This window comes from Galendromus occidentalis, unplaced genomic scaffold, assembly GCF_000255335.2.
Source record: "Galendromus occidentalis unplaced genomic scaffold, Mocc_1.1 scf7180000077515, whole genome shotgun sequence".
Taxonomy (NCBI): Eukaryota; Metazoa; Arthropoda; class Arachnida; order Mesostigmata; family Phytoseiidae; genus Galendromus; species Galendromus occidentalis.
In genome coordinates this window covers 1,240,079-1,264,984 of record NW_003805503.1, presented here as the reverse complement: position 1 = coordinate 1,264,984, position 24,906 = coordinate 1,240,079, and the positions used below count along the sequence as shown (strand labels likewise).

Below are 24,906 nucleotides of genomic sequence, written 5' to 3'. Positions count from 1 at the left end.
TGCAATAGGTTGGCCCTGTCTATGCCCCGTAGTGAGCGGCAAGGAGCCGCCTCCCTCTGAAAGTTTCTTTACTCCCCCATACTGCAGATGAAGCAGCTGAAAAAGTATCGGAGACTTGTGGGCAGCCAAGAGGAGACACACACGAAAGTTTATAGTGCTCGAGTTGGGGAAATGAACCTTCCACGCTACGAGCGGCTGGAAATTCGCTTCAGATAATTTCTTCATTCTGTGTATATATCCAGGTGCTACTGTCATCCAGAAGCGGAGGAGCTAGCGATGGCCAGGCAAATCTTGGACTGTCGTACAACATCGTTAATTCCCTCGCTACTAAAAGAGGGCTCGTTCCCTTTGAATTCACTTTATGACGATTCGCGAAAAGCGGCGAGGCCATCCTAGCGCAAGCCGGCCGAGGACTTTTGTGTACCTCGATCGATCCCGCAGACAGATCGAGGAATTACAATTCAATTCGGAAGACGAGTCCATCAACATTCGGGGCGACAAGGCCTCCTGAGTCGCGCGCCTCGAGCAGGCGGGGATAACAGCCTTCGATTGAAGCCTCATCGACTGGAGGAGACAATTGCCATTCGATCCAGTCGTTGCACATGACGGCTATCAGCGAAATCGATCTTCAGAACTGCCAAATCGACTTCAGGAATCGACCGATGGCTCCCGATTACAGGATGTCGGCTGACCGTCCGGGATATGTCTCGATTATCGTGATGGAAATCTTCCTCAGCTCATATGGAACGCCGGTTCCGCAAAAAGCCTAACCACTAAGAGAAACTCTCGGGCTCGAAGTGCAAGAAACTCCAACCTCCCGAAGTTGCAGTGAGAGTTCGCATTGAGTTGCAAGTATAGCCTCAATGAAAAAAAAGATGGACAGGAGACGTCACATTCAATCCAGCGAGTGGAGTGATAAAAGAAAAACGACAGTAGAGCAGGGGAAAAACGAGAAGATGTTTCCCGCCCTCTCGAACTTCGTCTCCAACGGTCGCATCGTCGGTCGCAGTGAGAGAAGTCGAATCCTTCCTCGCACAGGTGGAGATACCTGACAGAATAGGGAGTGCCGAATGCTTTCCTATGGCTTTTGGTTCGTTCATTGATTCGTCTGACGCTCCTCCGACGACTAAACCTTCTCCTGGCATCCATTTCTCCACGAAACATCTCGGGAGCTGCGTTGAATGCCATCCTCGAGGAAGAGGTGAATATTCTTCCGTCAGTCGTCGAGATCCTGCTTTTTCAGTGAAAAAAATCAATGCCGGGCAGATATGCAGGAATCATGTCACCCAAGGATAACATGACCATGGGAATAACGATCCGCGAGAGAGCGCCGATTCTGCCGAATCGTTGCCCGGACTCGAGCATCGAATAGCTCCGTGAACGCCTCAGTGCAAACTTCGGAAACCGCTTCCCCAAACAAGCACTTCGTCTTTCTAGAGCGAAGCCCATTGCTTATGTCTCTACCGTTAGTGGTAGAACAACGGGAGAGGGAGCCGATTCGATTCTGGTCAAAATGACTCCACGACTACTTCTAACGAGTCCGCGGACATCGTCTCGAGCACGATGCCAGGACTTGCTTTCCGCAGAGAATATGTTTTCAGCATCCTGTCGCTAGTTGAGATGGCTTGCGGCAATTCGCGACAGGCTCGCGACTGAGACGGAGCTCGACGAAAATATCAGAGAAAGAACCGATATGGAGGAAGGAAATCTCGATGCTCGACATCTTGCTTGAGGTTATTGTCGTTGCCTTGCTTGTTGGTCCAGGTCAATGTTGTTTCAGCAGCCGTCGATGATGTTCTCGTCAGTGACGTCGATCCTGTCGTCGCATTTGTTATTGTTGTTGCGTAGTCACCCGTACCCCGTCGAATAAATGCGTGATCTTGGCTGGATGACGCAGGTGATTTTCCATGAGTGCTCCCAATGGAGTGATCTGAGTGAAGCTGGAGGCAAGACGCAATGAAAAATTCACCGTTGTGAAACCATCCAGGAAGCGCACACGAACTCTTAAGGAATTAAATTGTTCCGACACACTCACGAATTGCCACGAGCCTAACCCATCGGTGCTGATGAAACGTTCGCAGTTCCCTCAGGGTTTCCCGCTCATTTAGATGAATGCGAATGGCGGAGCTTGCTCCGGACAGGAGTTCCGAGACTAGTTCTTTGAACCCTGGAGGAGCGTTCTTCCGTGCACTGTGGCACTTGAGCTTGAAGCCATCTCCGAATTGAGATGAGCAGGATCAACATATCGGTGGATGAGCGCTTGCGTCACAGAAACCCGTCTCGGTCTTCTGGCTGGCGTTATCCCCTCGCGGAATTTCCGCGAGTGGTGATTCTTCTAGGAAGCAGAAATAGCCGCCGACGGCGCGATTCACTTCCCGAAGAACTGGAAGGACACCAAGCCGTCTCTGCGGATTCCAACGATACCAATCTAGGCTGCCCGCGGTCGTGAAAAAAAAAACCAATGGTGCGAGCGGGATAGCGTGGGCCGACATGGGTCCTTATTTCTTGCCTGAGCACTGTAGGCTTGAAGTTTGGCGTCTCAGAGCTCGGACTACGTACGAATGATGTAGTATGAACCACCCAACTCCCTACGTGTCGGAGCATAACCACGCTGGAATATTTACGCAAACGTGGTCGTTCGCTCCCAGTTGTCCCAGCTCGTTCATCCGGCAACAATACGGCCGCGTTTTGGGACGAATCCACGCCTGGTCGCTGAGGCGCATCCGCCGGTATCTCCAGATATAAATATCTGCCTACCTACGTGCGCATTCATCCAGGTTCTTCCAGACCGTTGACGCTCGGATACTTCGACCCATCTCCCGAAATATGAAAGCATATGGTTTCAGGGAGCCAGTGCAAGACTTCGGATGGTTCGAGTTCTGCCGAGTCGGAGTCGAGACTGACCTCAAACAATTCGTGTAAAAGTGTCCTCTGTGTGCTCCCCAATTTTCTGAGTTTTTTCCCTGCTTGATCTCTCACTCAGAACGGGTGTCACGTCTTGTCGTGGACCGGGGAATGGTGGACGTCTCACTCACCCGTAGCCTCACTCGGCTGGTCGGTTCGCCACGGAGTCAGTCTGACCGTTCATCCGTCTGTCTGTCAGGCACTCTGTTATTCAGTCGAGGCGACATAATTTTCCCGGAGACGCGACCGCGAGAACGACTCGACGGCGGGCGGAAATTAAGCAGGGAACAAAAAATCTTCCGAAGAGAGGGGAAACCGAGACCGAATAAGATGACGACCGGGAGAAGAGCCCTGGACTGGCCGCTGTAGCGGGCAGTAGAGCAAGCACGCGAGCAAGGGTCCCACTTTCTCTGTCCCTCCGTCGCTCCGCCTCGCCACTACTGTTTCTCGAGCCTAATGGACGAGTCACGTGAATTAAGTGGGTCCTGTGCAAACCGACGGACGGTCGCCTTCGCGCACTTCTTGTGCGTGCTCGACTCCGCGTCCCAGTTTCCGATTGGGTGAGCTCAATCCGTGGGCTATAAGAAGCGAGGATGACTGAATGAGTAATTGATCGGATGCCAAATAACGCATAGTATACATACATGGTGGACAGTTCGAGAGGTTGCAATTCTGCAACACTTCCGACGTTTCCGCGTTCCCGTTCCTGAGGCGGAAAGTTTGCCTCCGTCGAATAACTCATTAGGAACAGCCGTCGCCGTAGTTCGCGAGAGGGCATCAGGTTGTTATGAAGTTTTTCGCACTGATTGTGAGACATGTCCCAGAGTCGCGCGTGGAAGGAGAAACACCTTGTAGTGAATGGAGCTCAAGGCTCGTAGTTTTAGCGCAATCCTTCATTTGGGCAGCGCCAGCAGCCATTCTCAAGGAGCCTTGGTGGACGTCCGTGCGGGGAGCATAGATTACGACGAAGCACCTCGGAGAATTCGGGAAAGTGGAGCACAGAGACATGGGGACCAGGAACTTTCTGAGTGTGTCCGCTAGTTTTTATAGGAATTTTTCCTCCCGGATTTGCTCGGACACGCTCACGAAATACCAAGCAAGCAAAAATTCTCTGGCGTCTCGTAGGGTGTACCTCCTCGGCTCGGTGGAGGAACTTCATCAGAGGGGAAGAGCTCGAGAGCCTCCCTGAAGTTCTGTGGGCTGGTTCCTCCTCCTGTTCTCTCCCTGCGTAAAAAGGCGCACAGTATCATGAGGAATATCTCCTTTTCTCGCACCCTCGATGACCAATCATCAGGGTTCGACGTGGGAAGATTCGACTCGAACGTGTTTCCCGAAAGTTGGCGGCAGGCATACGAGATCCTCACTGGGTCATAAACTCCGGAAAGAAGTTCCAGCGAGGCTCCCAAGCCCCAGCCCGGGAACACCGCCGCCACAGACCACAGTAGTGCTCATTCCAGAGGATGCACCATGGGATCATTGATCTGGATAGCTGACATACGGCCACGGAGGCGCGTTCGTCCCTAACCGTATAGACCGATGGTCGCCGGCGCTAAACCTCTGACGCGCCACGAACTGAGGGGAAAATCAATGTTGGTCCTCTGGTTTCCCCGCTCAATCGCGGCTTTCCGTAAAAAAGATCGAGCGATCGATTCCTTGCATCAGGAAATAGCGGATTCATGATGTCCAGGGGCTGCGATGGACTGTCTGACCTAATCATAGACCATGATTCAATCCGGTCGCAACCATAAAATTCTCGCTTCATCGCAGGAATTTGAAAAAGTGATACTACCGGAGCCGGTCGAAGGTTCCCCATTCCGAGTGTTCAACGTGGGACGCGGACTAGCGGGCAGAGAGAGTCTTGAAAATAAAAGTCTCGGGCACGCTGTTCTTGGACAAGTTTTTCCCTTTCTTCCATTTTCATCCCGTTTTCATTTTCTTCCGATGAGTATATTCTTGGCAGTGGAGGATCGAGGGATCGAGCTGAATACAGGACATCATCTCGACGAAAGAACGACCGAAACGCCGTCACGAGCGATAACCCTCGTTGATTGTCGATTTTCGCTCCATCAGAATATTGTCAATCGAGACCTAGCCGGAGGATCCGCGAGCGAGGTATCTTATCTCGGAGGAGATTTTCCGCAATGGAGTCGAGATCGCAGATGCCGATTCGGCTGACGGCAATCGCTCTACTCTCGCCTCCGCTCGACTGGCGTTGCTCTCAGCTGTTCTATTTTGAGACCGCATCACGCGAAAGCCGCAGAATCGAGACAGAGCGAGGGGACGAGTGTGAACTAGAGGCTGATCGGGAACGATGGGGAAAGTTGACCTCATGAAGTGGCACGACTCGGACCGCCACGGGCATACAACACGTTCGTCATCGTGATTTCGGCTCTTTCTCCCCGATTGTCGTTGGTCGGCGACGAAGGTAGACTCAGACTCAAAGGTTCGACTGTCCATAAGGTTTCAAAAGTAGATATCCCGGATTCCCTTGTAGGTTTGACTTGAGACAGCACGGAGGCACCCGCTGATCCTGTTCGGCAGTCTAGACGGACCTTCCCAATGGAACCCTCGCCGAACGAGGTTTCGATCCGCAGCATTGGCGACTTTTCACGGATAGAGACCGCAGTCGGCGCTGTTGGGGGGAGAATATCGAGATGAGGCTCCGACTAGAGCAGCTTCAGCCGCGCTACAACTTTGTCGTCTCATCGACTATCGAAAACTCACCGAGTTGATCATCCGAGGTGTTCGAGGTCGGCCTGGCTTCAGGGGAAAAATTCTCCAATGCCGAAGAGCGTCGGGGTGCCCCCTAGACTGCGGCGAGTATCCGCCCCTCCCCCCTCCCAGAATGAATCCCTTGCAATGACGGCCCAGTCATTTGGGTTATACAAGGACAGTATGTTGTTCGCCTCCTGCAAAGCAGAACACCAGCAGCTTGTGCTGTTCCAGTGGCCTCAGATGACGTATGTGTGTATACTCTACACCGGGGAGACGCGTTAGGTATATCGTAGACCGATCCCGTTTTTTTTCCGATCTCGCACAGCCTCGAGAATCATTCGGTGCTCCGAATTGGTCGGATACCTCTACGTCCTCGATATTGTGGGAGAGACTGGGGGGGGGGGGTTACGAATTCCGCGTCATGCTCATTCTGAGAGAGCGATGTACATACACGGTCCAAGATCGAGCGCAGGCGATCTCAGGTAGCAGACGAGCCAACAGGCACGGGCCCAGGTAAATAGGATGTAAGGGTAAGACGAAAGTCTCATTAGGCCGATGCGAAACACAATAAGTCCAAGTCTGACAGATGTAAGCTCGCTCCGGGCGAGCATTTCCGAGACCCGCGAGAGATCCGGAAAGAGAGGGAACTTTCCTGGCAGTTGTTTTGATATATCTAAATTAGACCCGGCTTCGCAAACTCTTTATATCTCTAGCGGCCTTAGAACGAGACAGACGAGGGACGATGCGTCATCCGAGCGGGATTCCTTCGAGTGAGAGCGCTTCCCAAGTTCCGCGGCGTTTGTCGGATTAGTTTAAACGATGTGTGCGAGGAGGTCAGATTCTCTCGCTCGTAGTTGGAGCGATTCCATGCTCTGGATTTTTCAGCTGGATTCCCAAATCTTCAAAAATCTTTTCAGAGGCGAAGAGAATCTTCGCTATTCGGGCTGTAGATAGGTCATGGAATCGTAGTGGTAGGTAGTGCTCAGAGGAGTCCAGCGGATACTTTCTGGAATGGGGCCCATAACGTTTTTGATCTCCATCGAGGATCCCGAGCCTCGGCATCAAGCCGTCGTTACCGCCTACGCGGTCCTCATGAAGCTGCTGACATCGCGTCGATGCCTCGCAGCACACTTCCTCCCATCAAGTCGTTCCGGATGGAAATCTCCGGATTATCACAGGTTGAGTCAATCGAGGAGATCATCGTGACGAGGAAGCGGAGGCGAGCGGTCCCTTCCCTCCCTTCGTCACGTCATCTCCTCGAGTCTCTAGCCGACGCAGCTCAATTACGAGTTCTTCGTCACACAGATCGATCGTCTGGTCAATCGCGTGAGTTTCTTGCTCCGAGCGCTCGACGAAAGACAGTTTCAAAAATTCTCGAACAGAGACCTACGCCCGCCGTCGCGCCTCCAAAGTAGCTGACGTGCTTCTAGTCCACATGCGCCGTGACCTGCCGCATACCAACGAATCCTGGTGTCTGTCTGACACCGAATACATGCCTGGAATGGTGAAACACTTTACCGGCTAGGCCTCTGTGGAACACGCTATGAGTCACCTGTAGGCCGGGCAACATTGAAAACCTTTCAGCACGCCGAACAAGCGGGCCTAATGCAAGGAGTTTGCGGCTTGCGGTGCAGCTGAGGGAATTCCGCTCGGAGAGAAGGGAAGTGTTCTGTGAATCAAAGAAGCTCACCAGCGTATATTACGCCAACGAGCTTCGTCTTCCCGATGCGAATAAGCTCCGTCACGTAGAAAGCGTTCCGGAGTAATCACTTCAGCAACGACCCGATACCCGCGACTGCATGAGCCGGAAGAGTGTTGCGCCTCTCCATCTGAGACTAGGCTGTCAATCTCTCAACCAACGCGTGCTCGTGGGGGAAATCTCTCCCCAGCTCAGCGGCAAGGTCTATTTGAGTGAGAGAGACGCTCCTCGAGGCCCGGGAGAAGATTATCGTTTAGAGGTCCCATGAATCCCACACCGATCGTGCGTCGGATGGGGGCATATTCAATCATTGTTGGAGAATGAGCAATGTTTACACAGCTTGTCAGATACGCTGCGGAGCCGCGGCGAGCTTCAAGGTTTACTGAAAGTCGCTTCCCGGTCATCGCGTCCCGGGATCGGTTGTCCCGTGGGAACAACTTCCTCAACGGATAGGCGTATTTCGGGAGGGACGCTCCCTTTCCCTGATTCGTTGAGTTACGCAGAAGTTCCTGGAAAATCCGTGGGTCGTCGATTTTTCCTCCGGCCGCGCTACGTTGCATATTGTCGGGGAAGCACCGCTCCTGATTTCGTTTCCCTTTGCGATGATCATAATGAGGAGTGGCGTCCTCGTCGGGGAGCGATCCGAACGGAAAAACTCATAGCACGTTCACGTTCGGGCAGCTGTAAACTCTCGCTCCGAGAGACTCACCTGTCGATTCACCTTCCGGATGTTCTTCACGAGAAGGGGGAATTGCGTCGTTTGCAGCTATCGGATGATTGCGACGTGGAAGTTTTACGAGCAGAGAACATACAACTGTGGCATTTGTGGCCTCTGACGCCGCGAGCAAAGAAGGACGCTTGGTCGCTAGCCGCACAGCGGTGATTTCACGCGGTCCAAATAGGGTGGGAGCGACCGAAAGGTGCTAGAGGCTCCTGGGCAGAACTTGTTCAGATCGGAAAACGTCAAGCCGAGCCCGAGCGCGATCCCGAAACTATTAGGAGCTATTCCCGACCGCTAATTTGTTCGATGAATACCGCCACGGAAAGGGTGACGATCACTATTAGGAGTCATTCGTGAGACGAGAGGCACGGAGCAGTGTGTCGGAGAATTCTCGGGAAGTGTGGACTCGCGTACGGATCTCGAGGTAGAATATCTAGAGACATACCACAGAACCGGATTGGTTGAGTCTGTGTCGAGCTCCTCTCTCCCGCGCTCTCCTACCGCGTCGGGGAATCTGTGTCTCCAAGATGGATCGGACGCATCCGACATCGATTCCCGCAGAAATTATCATTTGACGTAGCAACCGGATTTATCTCCTTTCCCTTACCTCGACGAAACCACCGACAAAGTGGTTTAGATCCACGTTCTTCCATCCAGGTTTTGAAAATCACAATGGTGCAACATCTTAAGCCCATCTGGGAAGCATGTTACTCTTTCAGAAGAGATATCTATTTTCGGAAAGATTCCAAAAGACTCTCGCACAATTAGTTCACGTCGATGTCGTCTCTCCGTCCAATTCCCGGCTAACGCCCGGTCGCTCTCCGATTCTCTAGTCCGGCGTGTTCCAAAAGTTCTTTCCCATGCCCTATCTGAATGTTGATCCAGGCAGCACTGTTCTTCGGCCCCCATAGGCCCCCCATTTAGAGTGAGGGGGGTGGGGGATTATCTGACGCCCTGCCGGTGAGGCGTACGCTTTTTTTCAGAGACCACTGCCCTCGTCCTTTACGATCGGCTAGTTGTTTGCTTAGCGATGGATTAGCCAGGCCACTGACACGCACTTGTCAGTGCTTACCCCTTCGAGGCCATAATTCAAGGCCAATGCGAGACAACTCGACAGTCACGTTGTGGTGAGTCATTGCGGCAACACCGGGCGACAAGCGAATTCGTTTGTACGGGTGCGTCGCAGGATCCGATCACTCGATCTGCGCCCACGTCTTCATCCGCTTTCCGTGTCGGAGATGCACTCAGCAAACTCCCGGAATATTTTCTTTCTCGATCGCGCGATTCCTTGACTAAATTGACGAATCAGATATTTCCAGCTATGCTTTGCTGGGTAGTTAGACTCGCGGAAAATATCTTTATGTAGGAACTTACTGAGCAATACATATCCCTGTGAGCCTGTTATTGAGCCTTCGTGAGCTTTCGCGGAGCGCTCTTCCAAGGAACACTGCGCACAGCGTTCGTAGCCCACCTTACGTCATAAAACCAGTATTGGGAGCTCTCCGAGCCCAGATCGGGAGAGGATATTAATCCACTCGAACGAGCACACAAATAAAATAATTCCAATCAGACATTCTGCCAGGTGGACTCGGGGGTCGAGAGGAATATCCCTCCGATTCCCGCGGTATCCCTGCAGTCACGGCAGCAGCTGGCGACAGCTCTTGTTTTTGACTCGAGCTTTCGATATTAAGGGTCTTCCGCCGATGTTGACCACGCGGAATGCGGAGCTTTCTCCCTCCTTTCTCCATCCCGGAGGTCGCTCAGAGCTCGGCTCTTCGGGCTTTGGACAGTCAGACCTACCGAAAGCGCTCCTCCCGCCGGAAGATCGCTGATATCTTCATTCCTGGACGAGAGAGACACTGCCATTTCTCGGCTCCCGACTCGGTTCCATCGGCCTCCGGAGGAGCCGGCAGAGAACGCATGCGAGAGCCTGGGCAGTCATCGCGCGAGTGTCGAGAAGCGAGGAACTTCAGAGCCTCAATACCGCTAGATTATTCACTGGGCCTCGAGGCGATGAGGAGATGTGCGGTGTTGTTGTTTTGCAACCTACGGCGCGGCGCTGCGACGAATGAAGCGGCATACATAGCTGAGGACTGCAGAGGCAGATAAGCGTGTGCAGCTGTTTTGGCTGCAAGCCCTCGCCTCGAATTCCTCTACCTGACAATGCTCGGGCGGCAAAGACGCGGAAACTGAGAAGACTCCGCAGAGCTCGACTTCGGTGCTCTCGGCGACACTTCCGAGGCTGGGAGACTCGGCTTCTAAGCATTCACGATAACCGAATTGCACGATGGGCGTTCTGACTCTCTCAATTTTTTTCCGTCGCGCGGACTCCAGACGAAAGGGTATCCGTCCTCCATTTGGACGATAAGAGGACGGGGGGGTAGCTGGGATAATTTCGTGACAGAATTGGAATCAGGAGCGTTGAAGATCGCCCTCGATGGAGGCGACTGAGTGAGCTCGCCCTAATATTCTCTGTTTGATAAGCCTCGACGAAGGAGCCGCGATAATCGATTTTGATGACGGTACTGCACCGAAAATCAAAACTCTTCTACCATGATGTAGATTCATCCATGAGGATTTCCTCAATGAGAGTGGGCTGATGCGGAGAATTCCTGGGGATCTCACCCGAAGAAAAAATTGGGTAATTTATTGTTCTCTTGCCGGGTCGACAAATATCTTATTGTTAGTGCTGTCCAAGTCCTGAGAAACTGCGCTCGCCGACTAAAGTGACTGAGAATTCCGGGAATCAGAACTTGCACTCTACTTTGGCTGAATCCACCGCAGGAGAAACAGGTAGGAGGAAAGCCCGTCCATTTGTTTCTCCCGCTGCAGATGTCGAAATCTTTTGGAACACCGACTACAAAGCCCGCGAGCGGGTTCCGGTTGCAATGGGACGTCGTTGGACCCCTGGCAGGCGGGACGAAAGCTAGAGCCGCTAAGATTGTCGAAATCTATTTATCAGCTAGATAGAAGAGGCGAAGGGAGAGGAAGATGGCAGGTAGATAGTTCTCGCTTGTCACGATCTAGAAGAGAATCGATCCGATCCCTGCAGAGGGAGCTTCTCCAGCTACCGAAGTCGGAAAGCGTTTCCGAAGGCTTCCTCTTCAGGGAGGAGAGAAGTCAGATGATGCGACGAACCACCGTGAATATTCCCACGAGAGGGCAGTCTGGACAGCTTCTTACGCAAGGGCGGTCTCCTTGGGATGGCCGCCTTCCACGGATAAGGAATGCAGGGCCTTGATCTGAGGGCACTGAAACCGGTAGAGGGAGCGGCTTTGACTCGAGGGCGAGGTGTCTGATTTTTTCCACTCGATCTTGATAGATTCAAGGGGACACGACGGGTAGCTCTCCCACTTGATACCAGAACACGCGTCTTCCCGCCACGGGGAGCCGATCGCATAGAGAGAACCCGGAAGCGTTCCAGATATCTAGAGGCGGACTATGCACGAATGATCCAGTGGAATGGGGAAAAAGTTCACCCTTCGCCGAGCTTGTATCTCTTTCATCCTCTCGCTGTTCGTGAGGAACCGCCATAAGCACAAGTAACAGGTTGTTACCGGAGCGAGAATAATGCCCATATTGGTGGGGAAGTCTGCGGCAAATGGAGCTCTAGTGACAATGGCCACCGCAACTGTGTTTTGCCCTGAGAACTACAACGACGCCTGCAACAAGGGAGTCGTGGGAGTCTTCCTGTAACCTACGGCCATGAGGCTCTCTGTGGTGCGAATATACTCACGCCCGGAGGCGCCCAAGCTCCGATCCCTAACGGATGATACCCATGCAGGTACCGCAGATGATTCCACTTTGTATCCATGCCAACAGGGTCCCTATTATACTTCCGGATTTCCCCTCGAGCTGGGCGATAACGATCAGATGCCGGGACACAATGGGGTTTTTCGATGTTTCACGTCCATTCTTGCATCAGAGAGCTTATCCGTTCCTGCGGCGCGAGTTTGGAGGGGGAGGGGCGATCGAGGAATTTTCCGAGAGCGCGATTGATCTCCCACGGTGCGAATGAGCAAGGTCCGTGTGCCGTGGGATGGCGTCGATAATCATTACTACCCCACGTCACGCATACGAAGACGCGTGCTCCCTCGCTTGTTCCTGTTTGCTTGTTCGCCGCTGTGATCATGCCCGAAAGCCCCGTCCCAGAAGAGAAATAGATACGACTCCCGTGGGTGCATGAGCTCAAATTCAAATATTGGAAATGAATGAACCAACTTCGGTCGCTTGACCCAAGTTACGGTGTCTCGTAAAAGTTACTGCACGTCTCCCGGCTCCTGGAGGCTCGAGCAGAAGACAGTCACTACGACAGAGCGTCGAATCGCGGAGAATTTCGCCGGTGACGGCTCGGACTGCGAGCCGCCAAACAGCCATTCCAGCTCCTGTCTCTTAGGTTTTTTCGTTTTACCTCTGCAAGACCTTTACGTCGGCCTTGGTCGTATTCAACGAGCGGGGACAGATAGAAGCTGAGATAGGCGAAGGTTCTCATGATTGCTTAACCTCTCCCGACTCGAGACGGCAGAGTGCGTTTTTCAAAAGAAAAAGATTAGAGGATGTCCCGAGGGATCAGCGGAGAACCGTTGAAAGCAAACAGATCGCTCCTCAATTTGATGCAGTTCCTTTTGATTGTAGCGGGGGATCCGGGGAGATGGCACTCGTAGACAACTGGCATCTCGGATTTGAATGCTTGATTCGGTCGCTCGAATTAATCGAGTTCGCCGCCGCGGAGGCCTCTGCTGATCAGTCGAAGCCAGAACACCGGCTCGGTTCAATCATCGGGGAAGCTTGGGGCTGGATGGACTCAATTCTCTGATTAGATCCTCGGGAACTAAGTCAGCAGAACAAGCCGGGACACCCTCGGTCATGAGTCATGAGTTTGTCGATGGTTGGGACCTCCAATCCAGATACTCCAAAGTGGAAACTCTGATCGAATCGTAGCTTGCGCCCTACTCGGCTAGGGGGTCGGATCGAGTGCGTGGGAAATTGAGTTCTACTTCTGTCGGAGCTCAAATTACAGTCATTTCGTCGCGAACGGAACCACGAACTGCGTTGCGTCAGCAACCTGCGGGAAGCGTTTATTTTATGAGGTCTCAATTTTGAAGCCGCTTTTTTTTTCTTGGTCGAGGGCGTTGGCGGGCCTAGTCGCAGATTAAATTCTCGAGCCGTATTTTCATCACGTTCGGATTTCGAGGAACCTCTTCCGATCCAACTTAAATATTTAAACATTGCGCAGTATGGTCTCCCACCGGAAAACGTCGAGCGTCTACGGGGGTATCGGGAGCTCATGGAATCTAATCTCTCGATAAGGCTTCGGAGAACCTCGGGGGAATCTTCCGCTCACTTCAGCGCGTTGACTCTGGACGGGACATCTGGATGCCTGACTGAAGTACAAACAGCGCTTGCGAAACCAGACGATGCCTCCCGGCGCACAAACATGATTCTGCGTTCCATGATGACACGCCGACTTTACTAATCGCTGAGCAAGCCTACCCGATTACGCTCGTCGTCCAATGGGAACAGATGGGATTTTCCGGGTCCCGTGCATAACCGCTCAACTGTTCTCTCATGAATGAATCGCTCTGAAATCGGGGAGAATGCGTAGCGAATGCTGAACTCTCCGAGGCCTTGTTTCGCGATCGGTCGTCGGTCGCGAGGAAATTCCGCTCTGGCCCCGGCGCTGGATTGGAAAGGTGCGCGGAAATTCTTCGGAGGAAGAAAAAGTGCACTCACGATTCGATACCTCTCCGAGCTCTGTACCATATTCGAGACTTCGTCAGATCAAAGGGAAACTTCCCGCTCTGATCTTTGACTCTCAGGACTCGTCCATGCCCTACCGGCATCGATCATATTTCGAAATGTTATTTGTTATTTGTCTGTCCTGACAGCCGGAATACTGCTTCAGTCGAAAAAATAGAATCACAGCGATTTTTTTGAAGACCACCCGAGCTGTCGACCCGAGCGCAAAAAGATTGCGAGCTAACGGCTTCATTTGGGAGCAATACCCATGATGAGAACAGTCCTCGCATCATCCCGAGGCTCCGGAGCTCTCTGGCTTGCAAAGCATTTTTCTTCCTTAAAATTCTGAAAAGCGCTGCGATGATTGATTGAGACCGGCTGTCATTCCACCATGAGTATACATACCTCCCAGGATGCTCTGAACTTCCCTCGATCGATGTTCTCGTTCATGGCGACGCTAGGCATAACTTTCGTTACCAATGTGAGTGATCGAAGAACATACCACGACGGGAGGAATCCGCCTGGGGAATTGGCAAGGTGACCAGCCGAACATATCTGCTAATCTCCCACCAATCTCTCATCGAGACCAGGAGCAGGATTCGTCTAGGAATGCCGTGCAAGCGCGAGATATCGAGAGCTGCGGTGTCGGTCCTGAATGTCCGGTGTTTGATCCGTCCGAATGAGGATCGAGCTGTGCTCGGATCCATTTCTATCAATAAGGTATTAGGATGACAGTCCGGGTCGACAGGGGTCTCCACTGCTCCCGTACCAGATCATGCGATCCCAGGCATTCAGTGCAATGCAGAAGTGATTCCCGATATGTCCCCACCAATGGTTTCTTGATCCGCGTGAACCGAAAGGAGACCGATCCCCGGAACGTTATCCGGAATTCTCAGGCGTATTTTCCCACAAATGAAGCTATACGGCCCCGCAACGCTAACAGTTTTCACACCGAGTTGCAACTCAGAATCGATTTAAGGTGGATCTGGGAAGCGCCGCATCTTGGCTTGCATCGAGAACTCATCAATCTTTCGGAAGCAGGGTCATGCATTTTGGAGAAAGCGATCTCGAGCCGGACTCATTCGAGCGTCTCTGGTCTCTCCTCGAAGTAAATACTCGAATCTTTTCTACGCGATCCGACTACGCCCGGTCTGCCAATGCTTTCGAATCGAAAATCGAGGAAATTATGGGCGCCGTTCGCTAGTCGTCCCGGGTCGAATGTTCCCTCGCGCGTCTCGCTCGATCCGAAAATGCTCTTACAAGCGGAGGCATTCGATGCGTCCATCTGACAATCACAAAGGCATCGAACTGACTCTGAGTGAGAACTCATATCTGGTTTCCCGACTTGTGTTCGGGGGGGCAGGCCAGAGACCGGCTTGTCGAGGAGACCTGCTCAGAGCGGATGTACCTGTTCAAGACCTCTTGCCTCGACGCAGCCGAAACGCCAGGTCTGAACTATGCGGGATGAGCGTTCGGAGGTTGGTAACCCCGAAAATATAAATTCGGTCTCGCGCTTGACCCGACTCCTTCGGATGGTTGACCGCTACTTCCCGAATGGAATCGCATGAATTCGGGATCAGGGAGGAGAAGTCACTCGCGGCTTCATCCCACGAATAAATTCGCCGAGCTGCGATTTTCGCGCAGGCCCCCGGTCCTCTTCCCGCGGTGTCGCGATCAGCGACTGCGTGGCAGTGCGTTCGGAACTAGTCACGGACGAATGCTTCCTTTCAGGACGAAAGAGCAACAAGGAGAAGCAGAGGGAGCTGTACGTGTCAATCTTCTGCCGCCCGAATCGTTACGGCGAAAAGGAAAACACATTCGGAACTAATAAATTCTCTTGGAACGACCTGTCGGCATTTATTACAGACCGAGGGGGAAAGATAGAGTTCGGCTCGGAAAGCCACCCATGGAACTCCGACGACGGAGGAGGACGGCACTTCCGATTGGCTCTGTTTGGACTCAAAACTTCGAAGAGCTCTCTTTGAATATCTGATAACTCGTCTTTCGAAATACGACGAAAGTTCGCTGATTGCTGAGGGCACCGAAGTTTCAAATTTCGTTTCCGCTCCTGACATCGCCGGCTGGCCTCTTTTGTCGCATGGATTGCAACGTTCCACTCGAGCAACGCCGAGATCACCGAGATTCTCGGCGAAGATTCCTACGACTAAGCAAATATGCAAAAATCGAGAAGACACAAGCGCTGTCTTGAAGTGTCCGCTGAGCCGGGCGAGTGGTAGGTTTCGCGTGACCGCCCTCCGCATCCATCCGGACCAAGATGGCCGCCCACAGTGCGCGAGTATCACCGTGTGCTCCCTGCTGCAACATCGTTAGCCGGTTCGTGTGAACTAACGGGGATTCGGTTCTCCTACAAGCCTTTTGAAGCCGATACTATGGCGAGCCAGTTGATGTTGGGCAAAGTGATTACGGCTGCAGTCAATAACTCAGTCAAAGTGCAGGTGACGCAGTACGTTCTGAACAAACACTTGATGTGCCATTTCAAGGAAAGAACTGACTACGAAGTGTTGGATGAAAAACTTCGAACGAAGCTCGGAGATTGGGTGCTTTTGGAGAAGTTGCCCGAGAAGCACAGTCTCACTATCGACTACAAAGTCAAGGACATCGTCTGGATGATGGGGAACATTATCGATCCCATAACCGGCAAGAAATGCGTGAAAACCGATTTCGAAGAAGATCTCGACCGGGAAGCTGAACTCATGGGAGGGAAACCCTTCCACCAGAGATTAGCCGAATTCAGAGCGAAGAAGGCAGAATAGTTTTTGTAAATTTAACTCCACCGTTGTACAGAGAATAAACTCAGTTCTTGCAATGTTGATTTTTTTAATTTCAAAAACACCAAGGTTCGAAACTCATGCACACGAACATATTACATAGTGGGCTCCCGTCCATTCTTATCCTCTTAATTATTGAGCACGGTCGATGGAATAGCCAGTCTTGCTGTTCGGAGTCCTGATCATTCTGCTGTTGAGCTCACCACGGACTTAGCAGCTCACCTAGTCCGGGCAAGAGGAAGGTTGAGGGGGGGGAGTAGGCGCTCAGACTCCCCTCTGACTGAAGCGGTACTCTCCCGTGCTGATGACGTGAAGTTTTCGGCAAATGCGTCTCGCAGCGGGGGAGCGACGCGAGCAAGGTTCTCACGTAGGTTGGAGCGATCCTTCAGAGAATAGTCCCGCGACACCGAAAGTACATTTAGGCTGAGCGCAGAGAAGAGCGTATACTCGCCGTCCTTGTTCAGCCAATCCATACACGACCTCGAGTTTTGGAATAGCGTAGTTGCCGATCGCGTTCAAGGCCGCCCTTTCGGAACAACGGAGGTGCTCGGCCGCAAGATCAGTCCTGAGATCTTTCGTGGACGATCGATTGCTCCATTTTTAGAAGCGGTCCCACGTCAACTCCGGGCGCATGCTGGGTCGAGAGGCTGCCGGTTTCGAAAAACACCGATAAGAAGGACAAGCTCCGCATTAGCGTCGAGTTTTCAGATCTTCCGTTTTTCGAGCTCGGGAAAAAAGTTCTCCGTGCAGGAAAGTTCGACTCGAGACTCCTCAAGCAAGAAGCCATTGATCGACTACTCGGATATAGCGTTTCCGGATCCAATGAGCTGGTTTGCGCTCGAGCTTCGATTTTCCAAATTCAAATTGCGGAGAAATTCTCCGCCTGAATTTGGTCCATCCGAGGCTCCGTACGCGGAAGGAGAGATCATGCGTCCTCGAGCGGACACTTCGGGAGTTTTTCTGTGCTTTCGTGCTTCCGCTCGATCTTCGCTAGAGAATCCGAGCGTATTGAGCCTTGCAGAACCAGCTGCTTGCATCGGAGCCAGGCCTATCGTAGCCAGAAGATAGGGACATTGTTGAAAGCGCTGGGATCCAAGTCCGTCACATTTGAAGCTACTACGTGACACATCCCCGTCGGAATGGGGTTGCTTCCCTGGAACAAGGTGGTTCGAAACGAGGAGGGACGTCCGGTGCATTATTAACGGCCACTCCATGTCCCCAGGAAGGTTCCCGGATGAGGCAGAGACCGCCTACGGATAAGTAAGAGCTCCCTTAACACCTGAAAGAGCATGGCTACTCGTAATGAATATCTTACAAAGCTAGTCTTTTGCCAGACGGCATCCCGAAGCTAGGGATTCCGCCAAGGCCCAAAACGCGCGTAATGGAAAAATCATATCCCTTCTCGGTCGAGCAAGATCCCTCGCTTGCTTGAATAGCCACTGACGAAGACGTCGTGAGCGACTCAAGCTCATCGGTTTCTTAATTAACATCGAGACGCATTTTTCTCCATACACGATGTTATGTCCCGGGATCGATATATATTGTTGCTATTGGAGACGAGTCGCCATGCTGGAAAACGACCGCAAGCTTCGCTATTGTTCTCCGAATGCTCCTCAAGGGGTTTGCTATCCCAATCAGGGGAGAGTATGGGGAAATGGAACGATCAGGAAAGAGAGAAAATGGATGGAACTGCTGCAGGAGTCTCCCGATTTCGCAGCGACGGAGGCAGCGCTTGAGCTTCCGAGTTCTTGATCATCCTGTCCCTCCTCATTACGTCGGTACAAGAGGAGCTGCATGAACACATTAGTCTTTCATCATTGGGGTGCCCGTCGCCGACGGGGGATGAGATCTCTCCGGCCGTGTATACGATACGAGAACTTCCCCCCGCTGCCAGTTATTCTCAAAGATCATACCGCACTTCCATCGGAAGCATCCGTTGGAATCGGAAAGTCTCTGCGGCGAGCTCCCAACATAACCCTCGATTTGAGCCTTTCCCACAACGTTGCCTGCGATCAGAGAGGCTATAACGTTTACATTAGAAAATTGAGGGCGACAAGGAAATTCACCGATGAGTTTCCCACGATATAACGGCGCTGGCTATCAGAGCCTAACCAGCCCGGAGGCGAGAGTTTTCTTTCCGTTTCGGGAGAAGCTGCTGAGCAAATTCGGTTACAGGGTCCCCTGGCGCCGCGTCTTGGCTCTAACAAAACCCTTAGTGGGAATGAGAACGAATTGTTCGATCTGACGTGGCTCTCTTTCTTTCCTTGCAGTTACGGAGAAGGAGATCCGACAATGGCATAAGGGATTCGTGAAGGACTGTCCTTCGGGACATCTCACCGAACAAGGTTTCCTCCGAATTTACAAGCTGTTCTTCCCGAAAGGTGATCCTTCGAAATTCACATCGCTCATCTTCCGAGTCTTCGACGAGAACAAGGATGGCGCCATCGAATTCGAAGAGTTCATCCGAGCGCTTTCCGTCACATCCCGGGGAAACGTCGAGGAGAAACTTGACTGTGAGTTCCGTCAATCTTCCCGAGCTGAGCTCCGACTTGAGGAAGTGATCGCTCCGGACAGCATTTTCTTTGAATAATGATTCGGAGTTGTTCCCGATTTTCATAATATATTACATTTATGCATTCAGACGAATTGCACGGAATGAATGAATGATCGTTTTCCTGCATTGTCAGACGGTCTCGCGAATGACCCTGAACTCAGACTTGGGAAGTACGAAATCGAGCGGAAAGTTGGGGCTCCGAAACTCCTCTGCGTGAAGCATCGACCTGCGAATGGCTTCGGCCTCGATCAATCGTCCTCGAAATATCGCGGCGACTCTTGCTCGCAATCTTGACTCTGATGATAGCTTGCGCGTGAGAAACGACGGTTTGAGGATTGCGAAATCCTACGGGGGATCTCTCCCCAATTGAGGAACAAAGATCTCATTGGACGCTCAAAAGCTCGAACATCAGCTTCCCTTCGCTCATAATTCAACTCTGGATCGTGGGCGGATATCAGATTTTGACCTAGAGCTCTAGGATCTAGTCTCGTTCCCATCCGTTTTTGGGAGAAGATTGAGCTAAATTCCGATTGCTTTCGGATCGTATTTTATTCACCCTGCCGCGCCGCTACTTTCTCCGACCGCCGTTTGTTCACTGGGAGGAGACTTTCCAGAGGTCGACTTGAGGCCTACGAATCTCCGCTCGTTTCCACGCCAGGAGCTCTTTCCCTCCTATTCCCGAACCCCAGCTTGGGCGCCCCGAGCTCCAGTCGATTCTCGCGTTTGGCAAGCATTCCAGATCTCGAAGATAGGTAGCCAACACCAGGCTCGGAGATCCATGCTGATATCGAATGACGTACTCCTGTCGATCCACGGGTGCGATTTTCGCCCACGTGTTAGTGACATTCAGAGAAGTAGACAAGCTAGAAAAAACTACTCCCCGACTCTCCGCGACACGTAGAAGACAAGTTCCCGCGGACTACTGAGTTATGTCGGTGGGCCGTCGCTTGGAACTATAGTCTCGGGGGAAAACTTTGTTTCTCTCTCACACTCTGGTCTGCTCATTTTCTCGGGTTGCGGTAGCTGTCGCTAGCAGCCGTTCCCACTCTTGTCATTCTCGGGGCTTATTGAAGTCCGCATAGTTCTCCTCAATGACTCTCTCAATCCACTTGCTGTATTACGTCGGGTACTGGGAGGCTTAGCCCCAAGACTCGGATGTCTAATCTGATTATTCGGCGTACGTACTGGAGATCCTCGCGAGGAAATCGTGCGGCTTCTCAGCGATAGCCGTCTCGAATGCTGCACAGAGTGACTTTGCTCCCTTTGAAGTGTTCTTCCTCGAGCGACTCTCCTGAGCTCGATCCTCGCTCCTCCACAGCTCCTCTTTCGGCAGAGACGAGCCGTGCGGTCTCCATGTCACGCAGTGGTAGATCGAGTCCTACATCGAGCTCTAGCATTAATACATATGTATGTATGTGTGCGTGGATGCGGCCCGATGTTTTCATCGCGTTGGTCGCAAAACCTCATTATCCGTCATAGCTCATGAAACTCACGCAAGCGTGCTCATTGCGGGACCGGTCGGCGTATCGAGAAGGGGATTTCCGCAGATGCGATTTAAAATCTGAAAATTATGGTCGTCACGCATTCTGACGCGAATCTTCGATGGAGTTCCGCAAGCCTGTGCTGCCCCCGTGGATCATTCGCCGGAGGTGACACGGCAATCCCGCTCGGGTTGGCTCATAAGATTTTCCAAAAACGAAAATTCCGAGCACTCAAAAGGCCGAAGGCAATCATAAGGCGATGAGTTGCTGTGGAGTCTTTCAGTTCATCCCCGTCACTCTCGTCATCCCCGCGTGGCCTCGTTCCGCAGCTCCAGTGGCCTGGGCCTATACTCCAAATGCTCGATCACAGAGTCGCGGAAGTCTATTCGGAAAGAGCATTCCCCTCATTTGATTTTCAATCTTCTCCGAAATTCTCAGAATTTCGACGACAGCTCCCGCGGCTCTGCTACAGAGTATTCGCCACAAGAAAGCACCAAACGCGGTGAGGTACGGGACGAGGGTGAGGGGGGGGGGCTTAGGGGTCGAGAACCTTGAAACTAGGCGAAAAATGTCAGGTCGCGAGCGGAGACGGCCGCCATAAGGAAGCCGAGGATGACATGCTCAGGTCTGCTGGTGTTTGATCGATTGTTAGACGTCAGTGGCTGTCGGTTTTTGTCCGGAACCTGACTGATAGCGGATGATCTCCTCAACATCATGGAGGACGAGAACGCAGACTGTATGGGTCGGTCTGGAACTAAGGACCTAGATCGCTGTTCAGAAGGATTAGACCTACGAGATCCACAGGAGTTCAGTTTTCTGGTTTCAAAAAGTGTTCCTGATCGGAACAAGCATACTCCTCATATGTATCTGAGCATCTCAGGCAGGGCTGAAGTTTTGATATTTCTTCATGAATTCATCGAAAAAATATCAATTGCGGCGGAGCTTCGTTGTATCTGCTGCTGGTTAGGCGGGGGAGTATACGAAATGTCAGAGGACTAGATCAGGGTCGAAATAACGATGAGCCAGCATCAAAAAGCAGAGCTTGCTCTGTTTTCCCGCGGCCGGGTCGTGCCCTTAGCGCGGGCACTGCCGGGTCAGCCCGATGGCCGACCGGACGACAAAGCGAGCGAACGTTCGTTTGTAGGACACCTAACGTGGATGTTTGACATTCGTTAGTAACAAGCAAGCTTTCGTTTTTCGTCCATCTTTGCAGGGGCGTTCAGGCTCTACGACGTGGACAGTGATGGCTACATCACACGAGAAGAGATGTACAACATTGTGGACGCCATTTACCAAATGCTGGGGAGTCAAGCCAACAGCGACGAGGAGAGTCCCCGGGAGCGCGTCGACAAAATATTTGAGCAGCTCGATAAGGTGAGTCGATTAATCGATAGATTATTATTGAGCAGGTGACCTCACATTGCCCTCTGGGACTCCCAATCAGGGTCACGCAGCCCTCCCCCTCCCCTTCCCTTCCCTGAGCACCAAGTCGCTCCCAGTGAGTCCGATTCGGTGTCGCTGTGAGAACTGCGGACGAGACCTTCCAGATGAAACCTCCGAGATTCCGGAATCTTCCACGATCTATTCCGATGACACAAAATCATATCTATCTACATACATCAGCCGACATTTGGACAAGACGCTTTCCGGCGTACTGTCGCGAGCCTAAGCTCATAAACAATGAATGCCGGTTTTACGTCTCTGATTGCAGCGGCGGGCGGAGATTGCGATCTGAAAGTCCACAACAACGCGCTGGGAGTCCGAAGCGGAAACGCTGGACCCGAAAGATGGATCATTCGGGTCGATTCCGAAGTTCGTATGAAATTCCACACCTGGGTCCCGCATTTTCAAGAGTCCGAGGCGGGTCGAATTTCAACGCAAGAGCTTCTGTCAGTATGAAGTCGGTTCTTGGCGCGCCCTCGGATCGATGTCAACGCGCGACGCCTCACTCCGAATATCCCTTGAATTCATCCCGCGGCGCATGCTATCGCCGCGCGGAAGCGCTCGTCTGAGTCTCTCAGACGGCTTCGAAATTCCCGTATCGAGGCGTAGGCGGGGGGTAAGAGCGGGATCCTCAGCCTCTTCATCGTCCACGTCGACGAAAACTCGAGCGGTACGTCGCAGGTTCGAATCCAACAATCGCTCTCTCCCTCCGGAAATCTAGGACGGCTCCCCTCCGGATTTCGATGCCCGACCAAGGCAGTCTAGGGCCGTTGATCCTCTTGAAATCGGGGCAAAAGTGGCTAGGGAGTCAATGATGATTACGCTAGGAGGCGATCAGCCCTGGGTGTCTCTCTCCATTCCCTGAAGTGTCTATCAATGTTTTGCGACGTGATTCAAACGCAGGCAAGGAGCCCACCTCCGTCAATCAGAGTTTCAAACGTACATAGTGTCTGTCGAGGAGGGATCAGACGATGTCTACTGCTTCGACCTCAAACTGCTTCAATCCACGACCGGAGCGATCCGCGGGAATCTCGCACCTCACTTGAAAAGCTGATCCAAATAATATATACGGACACCGAAAATTTAGGAGATAATCTGAAAAGTAATGAAGTCTATCGCGGCGGAGATGATCGGTTCGCTTACTCGCCAGCCTCAGTCACAGCAGCGAAGGAGCTCCGTCAAATAAGAGCGGAGTCGTCAATCTGAGCCTTGGCTGGCTCGGTGTCGACATACGACAGCTGCGGAGTTTCCAGAAGTCGGGATGGATCCACTGAGCTCATGGAGGATGTTCCTCGTCAGAGCTTACGATCACTTCCCTCGGCTCTTCGGATGAAATTTGAGAGGAGCCACGGAGGAGAGACGACTCAGAAATAATCAGCTTTCGAGAGGTTCCTCATCCTAATCCCACGAGGGGCAATTCCGCCGTGAAGAGCTCCAAGCAGGCAATCGTTGCCTTCGTTCGCGTTGCCCATCGCCGAGAATCGGAATCTCATTTGGCATCGGACGAAACAAAGCTTCTCTGGTGATTGAAGAGCGCTTGGGCGAAAAATTACTTCTCTCGAAAGCTCGGATGTTTACAGCGTTACAAGGAGTTTCTTCCTGCTCCGAGCGGCTGCAAGTGTGAAGTCGGAAGGAAATTCTTGCGGCTCCTTTCGCTGTCTGACATCCCACAAGCCGCTCGCGGACCAAGTACGGAGCCGGGTCCCGCGTAAGCAAACCGCGGCGGCGTTTAAGGATCGAAGAAGAGCGCGCAGGATGGCGCCAGCAAAGTCGGCGTGTTCAGTTTCGAGAATCATTGAGGTGGGCCGCAGGTTCGGTCAAAGTCGCGTTGATGCGGCCGCCGCGCTGTCTGATGCTGTTTGCCGCATAAGCGTGGCTCTCTCCATCTTACCGCATCGACCTTGCACTGGTTCTTGATTGAACGATTCGACAAGAAGCGCCCCACTCGGAATGGAGTGCCTAGGCCGTTCCGAGATGAGCGCATGATTTGAAAACGATTCGACCGATCCTCTCTTCCTGAACTCGGCGTGATCCGATCGATCCACGATGGCGCTCTCCCCTCGGAGCACGATTCCCGATATTCGACGTAGAGAGGGGACCGAGTTTCCGCCGAGTTTCCGTAATCTCAGATCGATGTTGCATGAGAGATGGATGAGGCTATCACGGGAGGTGGTTGCGGGAAGGAAGAGCTCTAACCACTTGTTCTCTATCAATTTCAGAACCACGACAATCAGCTGACGTTGGATGAATTCAAAGAGGGATCTCGACAAGATCCGAAAATCGTACAGGCTCTTTCGCTGTATTCTGCTTAAGTCGTTGTTTTCACATCTGCACCGGCCCCCAATCGATCATCATGGAACGCATGGATACCGCAACTCCTTATTTATACGGTCGACGATAACAGCGAATCGCGTATCCATTAAACGCCTATGACCGAGAATTCCATGGTCGATCGTACCTACTATCGTTCGTCGACGCCGCTTTTCGTACTAGCGTTTCCGCAGAGAACTCTGACCGAGAGACGTGTTATTGTCGGAGACGCGCGTTGTCACGCCACGGGAATTCATTCACTTTTGCGGTAGCATCCTGGAGCTGTAGGTCCCATGCTCTGATCGCTCACTGAATTGGGTTAATCTCGGAACTTAGGAGCCGTCACGAAAGCAAGCGTGAATTCGAAGTGCTCCCAATCACGCTGAGGTCAACGTCACACCTACGAGAATAATTCCGATGTGACGCAGAGGCGCTCACCCCGTAGAAATACCTTTCAGGAATATTGCAAGCTGGGAAAGGCTTCGGGAGCATATTGCCTCCACACATATTAGTTAGGACTGGGAGTTCTCGACTCTGTTCGGGACATCGAA

At 52.4% G+C, this 24,906-nt stretch overlaps 2 protein-coding genes across 2 annotated transcripts in view; both read left to right on the top strand.

Annotated features, from left to right (window-relative positions):
* Positions 1-24,609, top strand: part of LOC100902084 (frequenin-1) — a 31,228-nt gene extending 6,619 nt beyond the window's left edge. Inside the window, exons 2-6 of the mRNA XM_029112571.1 lie at positions 3,686-3,688; positions 5,794-5,804; positions 18,838-19,080; positions 21,816-21,976; positions 24,265-24,609. Of these exons, the coding sequence (XP_028968404.1) occupies positions 3,686-3,688; positions 5,794-5,804; positions 18,838-19,080; positions 21,816-21,976; positions 24,265-24,357 (511 nt within the window). The 3' untranslated portion in view covers positions 24,358-24,609. The remainder of the gene's footprint in view (positions 1-3,685; positions 3,689-5,793; positions 5,805-18,837; positions 19,081-21,815; positions 21,977-24,264) is intronic.
* Positions 15,243-16,601, top strand: mRpS17 (mitochondrial ribosomal protein S17). Its single transcript, XM_003747262.2, has 2 exons — positions 15,243-15,256; positions 16,177-16,601. The coding sequence occupies exons 1-2, from the start codon at positions 15,243-15,245 to the stop codon at positions 16,550-16,552; spliced, it is 390 nt and encodes a 129-aa protein (XP_003747310.2). The 3' UTR covers positions 16,553-16,601.
* Positions 24,610-24,906: the final 297 nt, after the last annotated feature.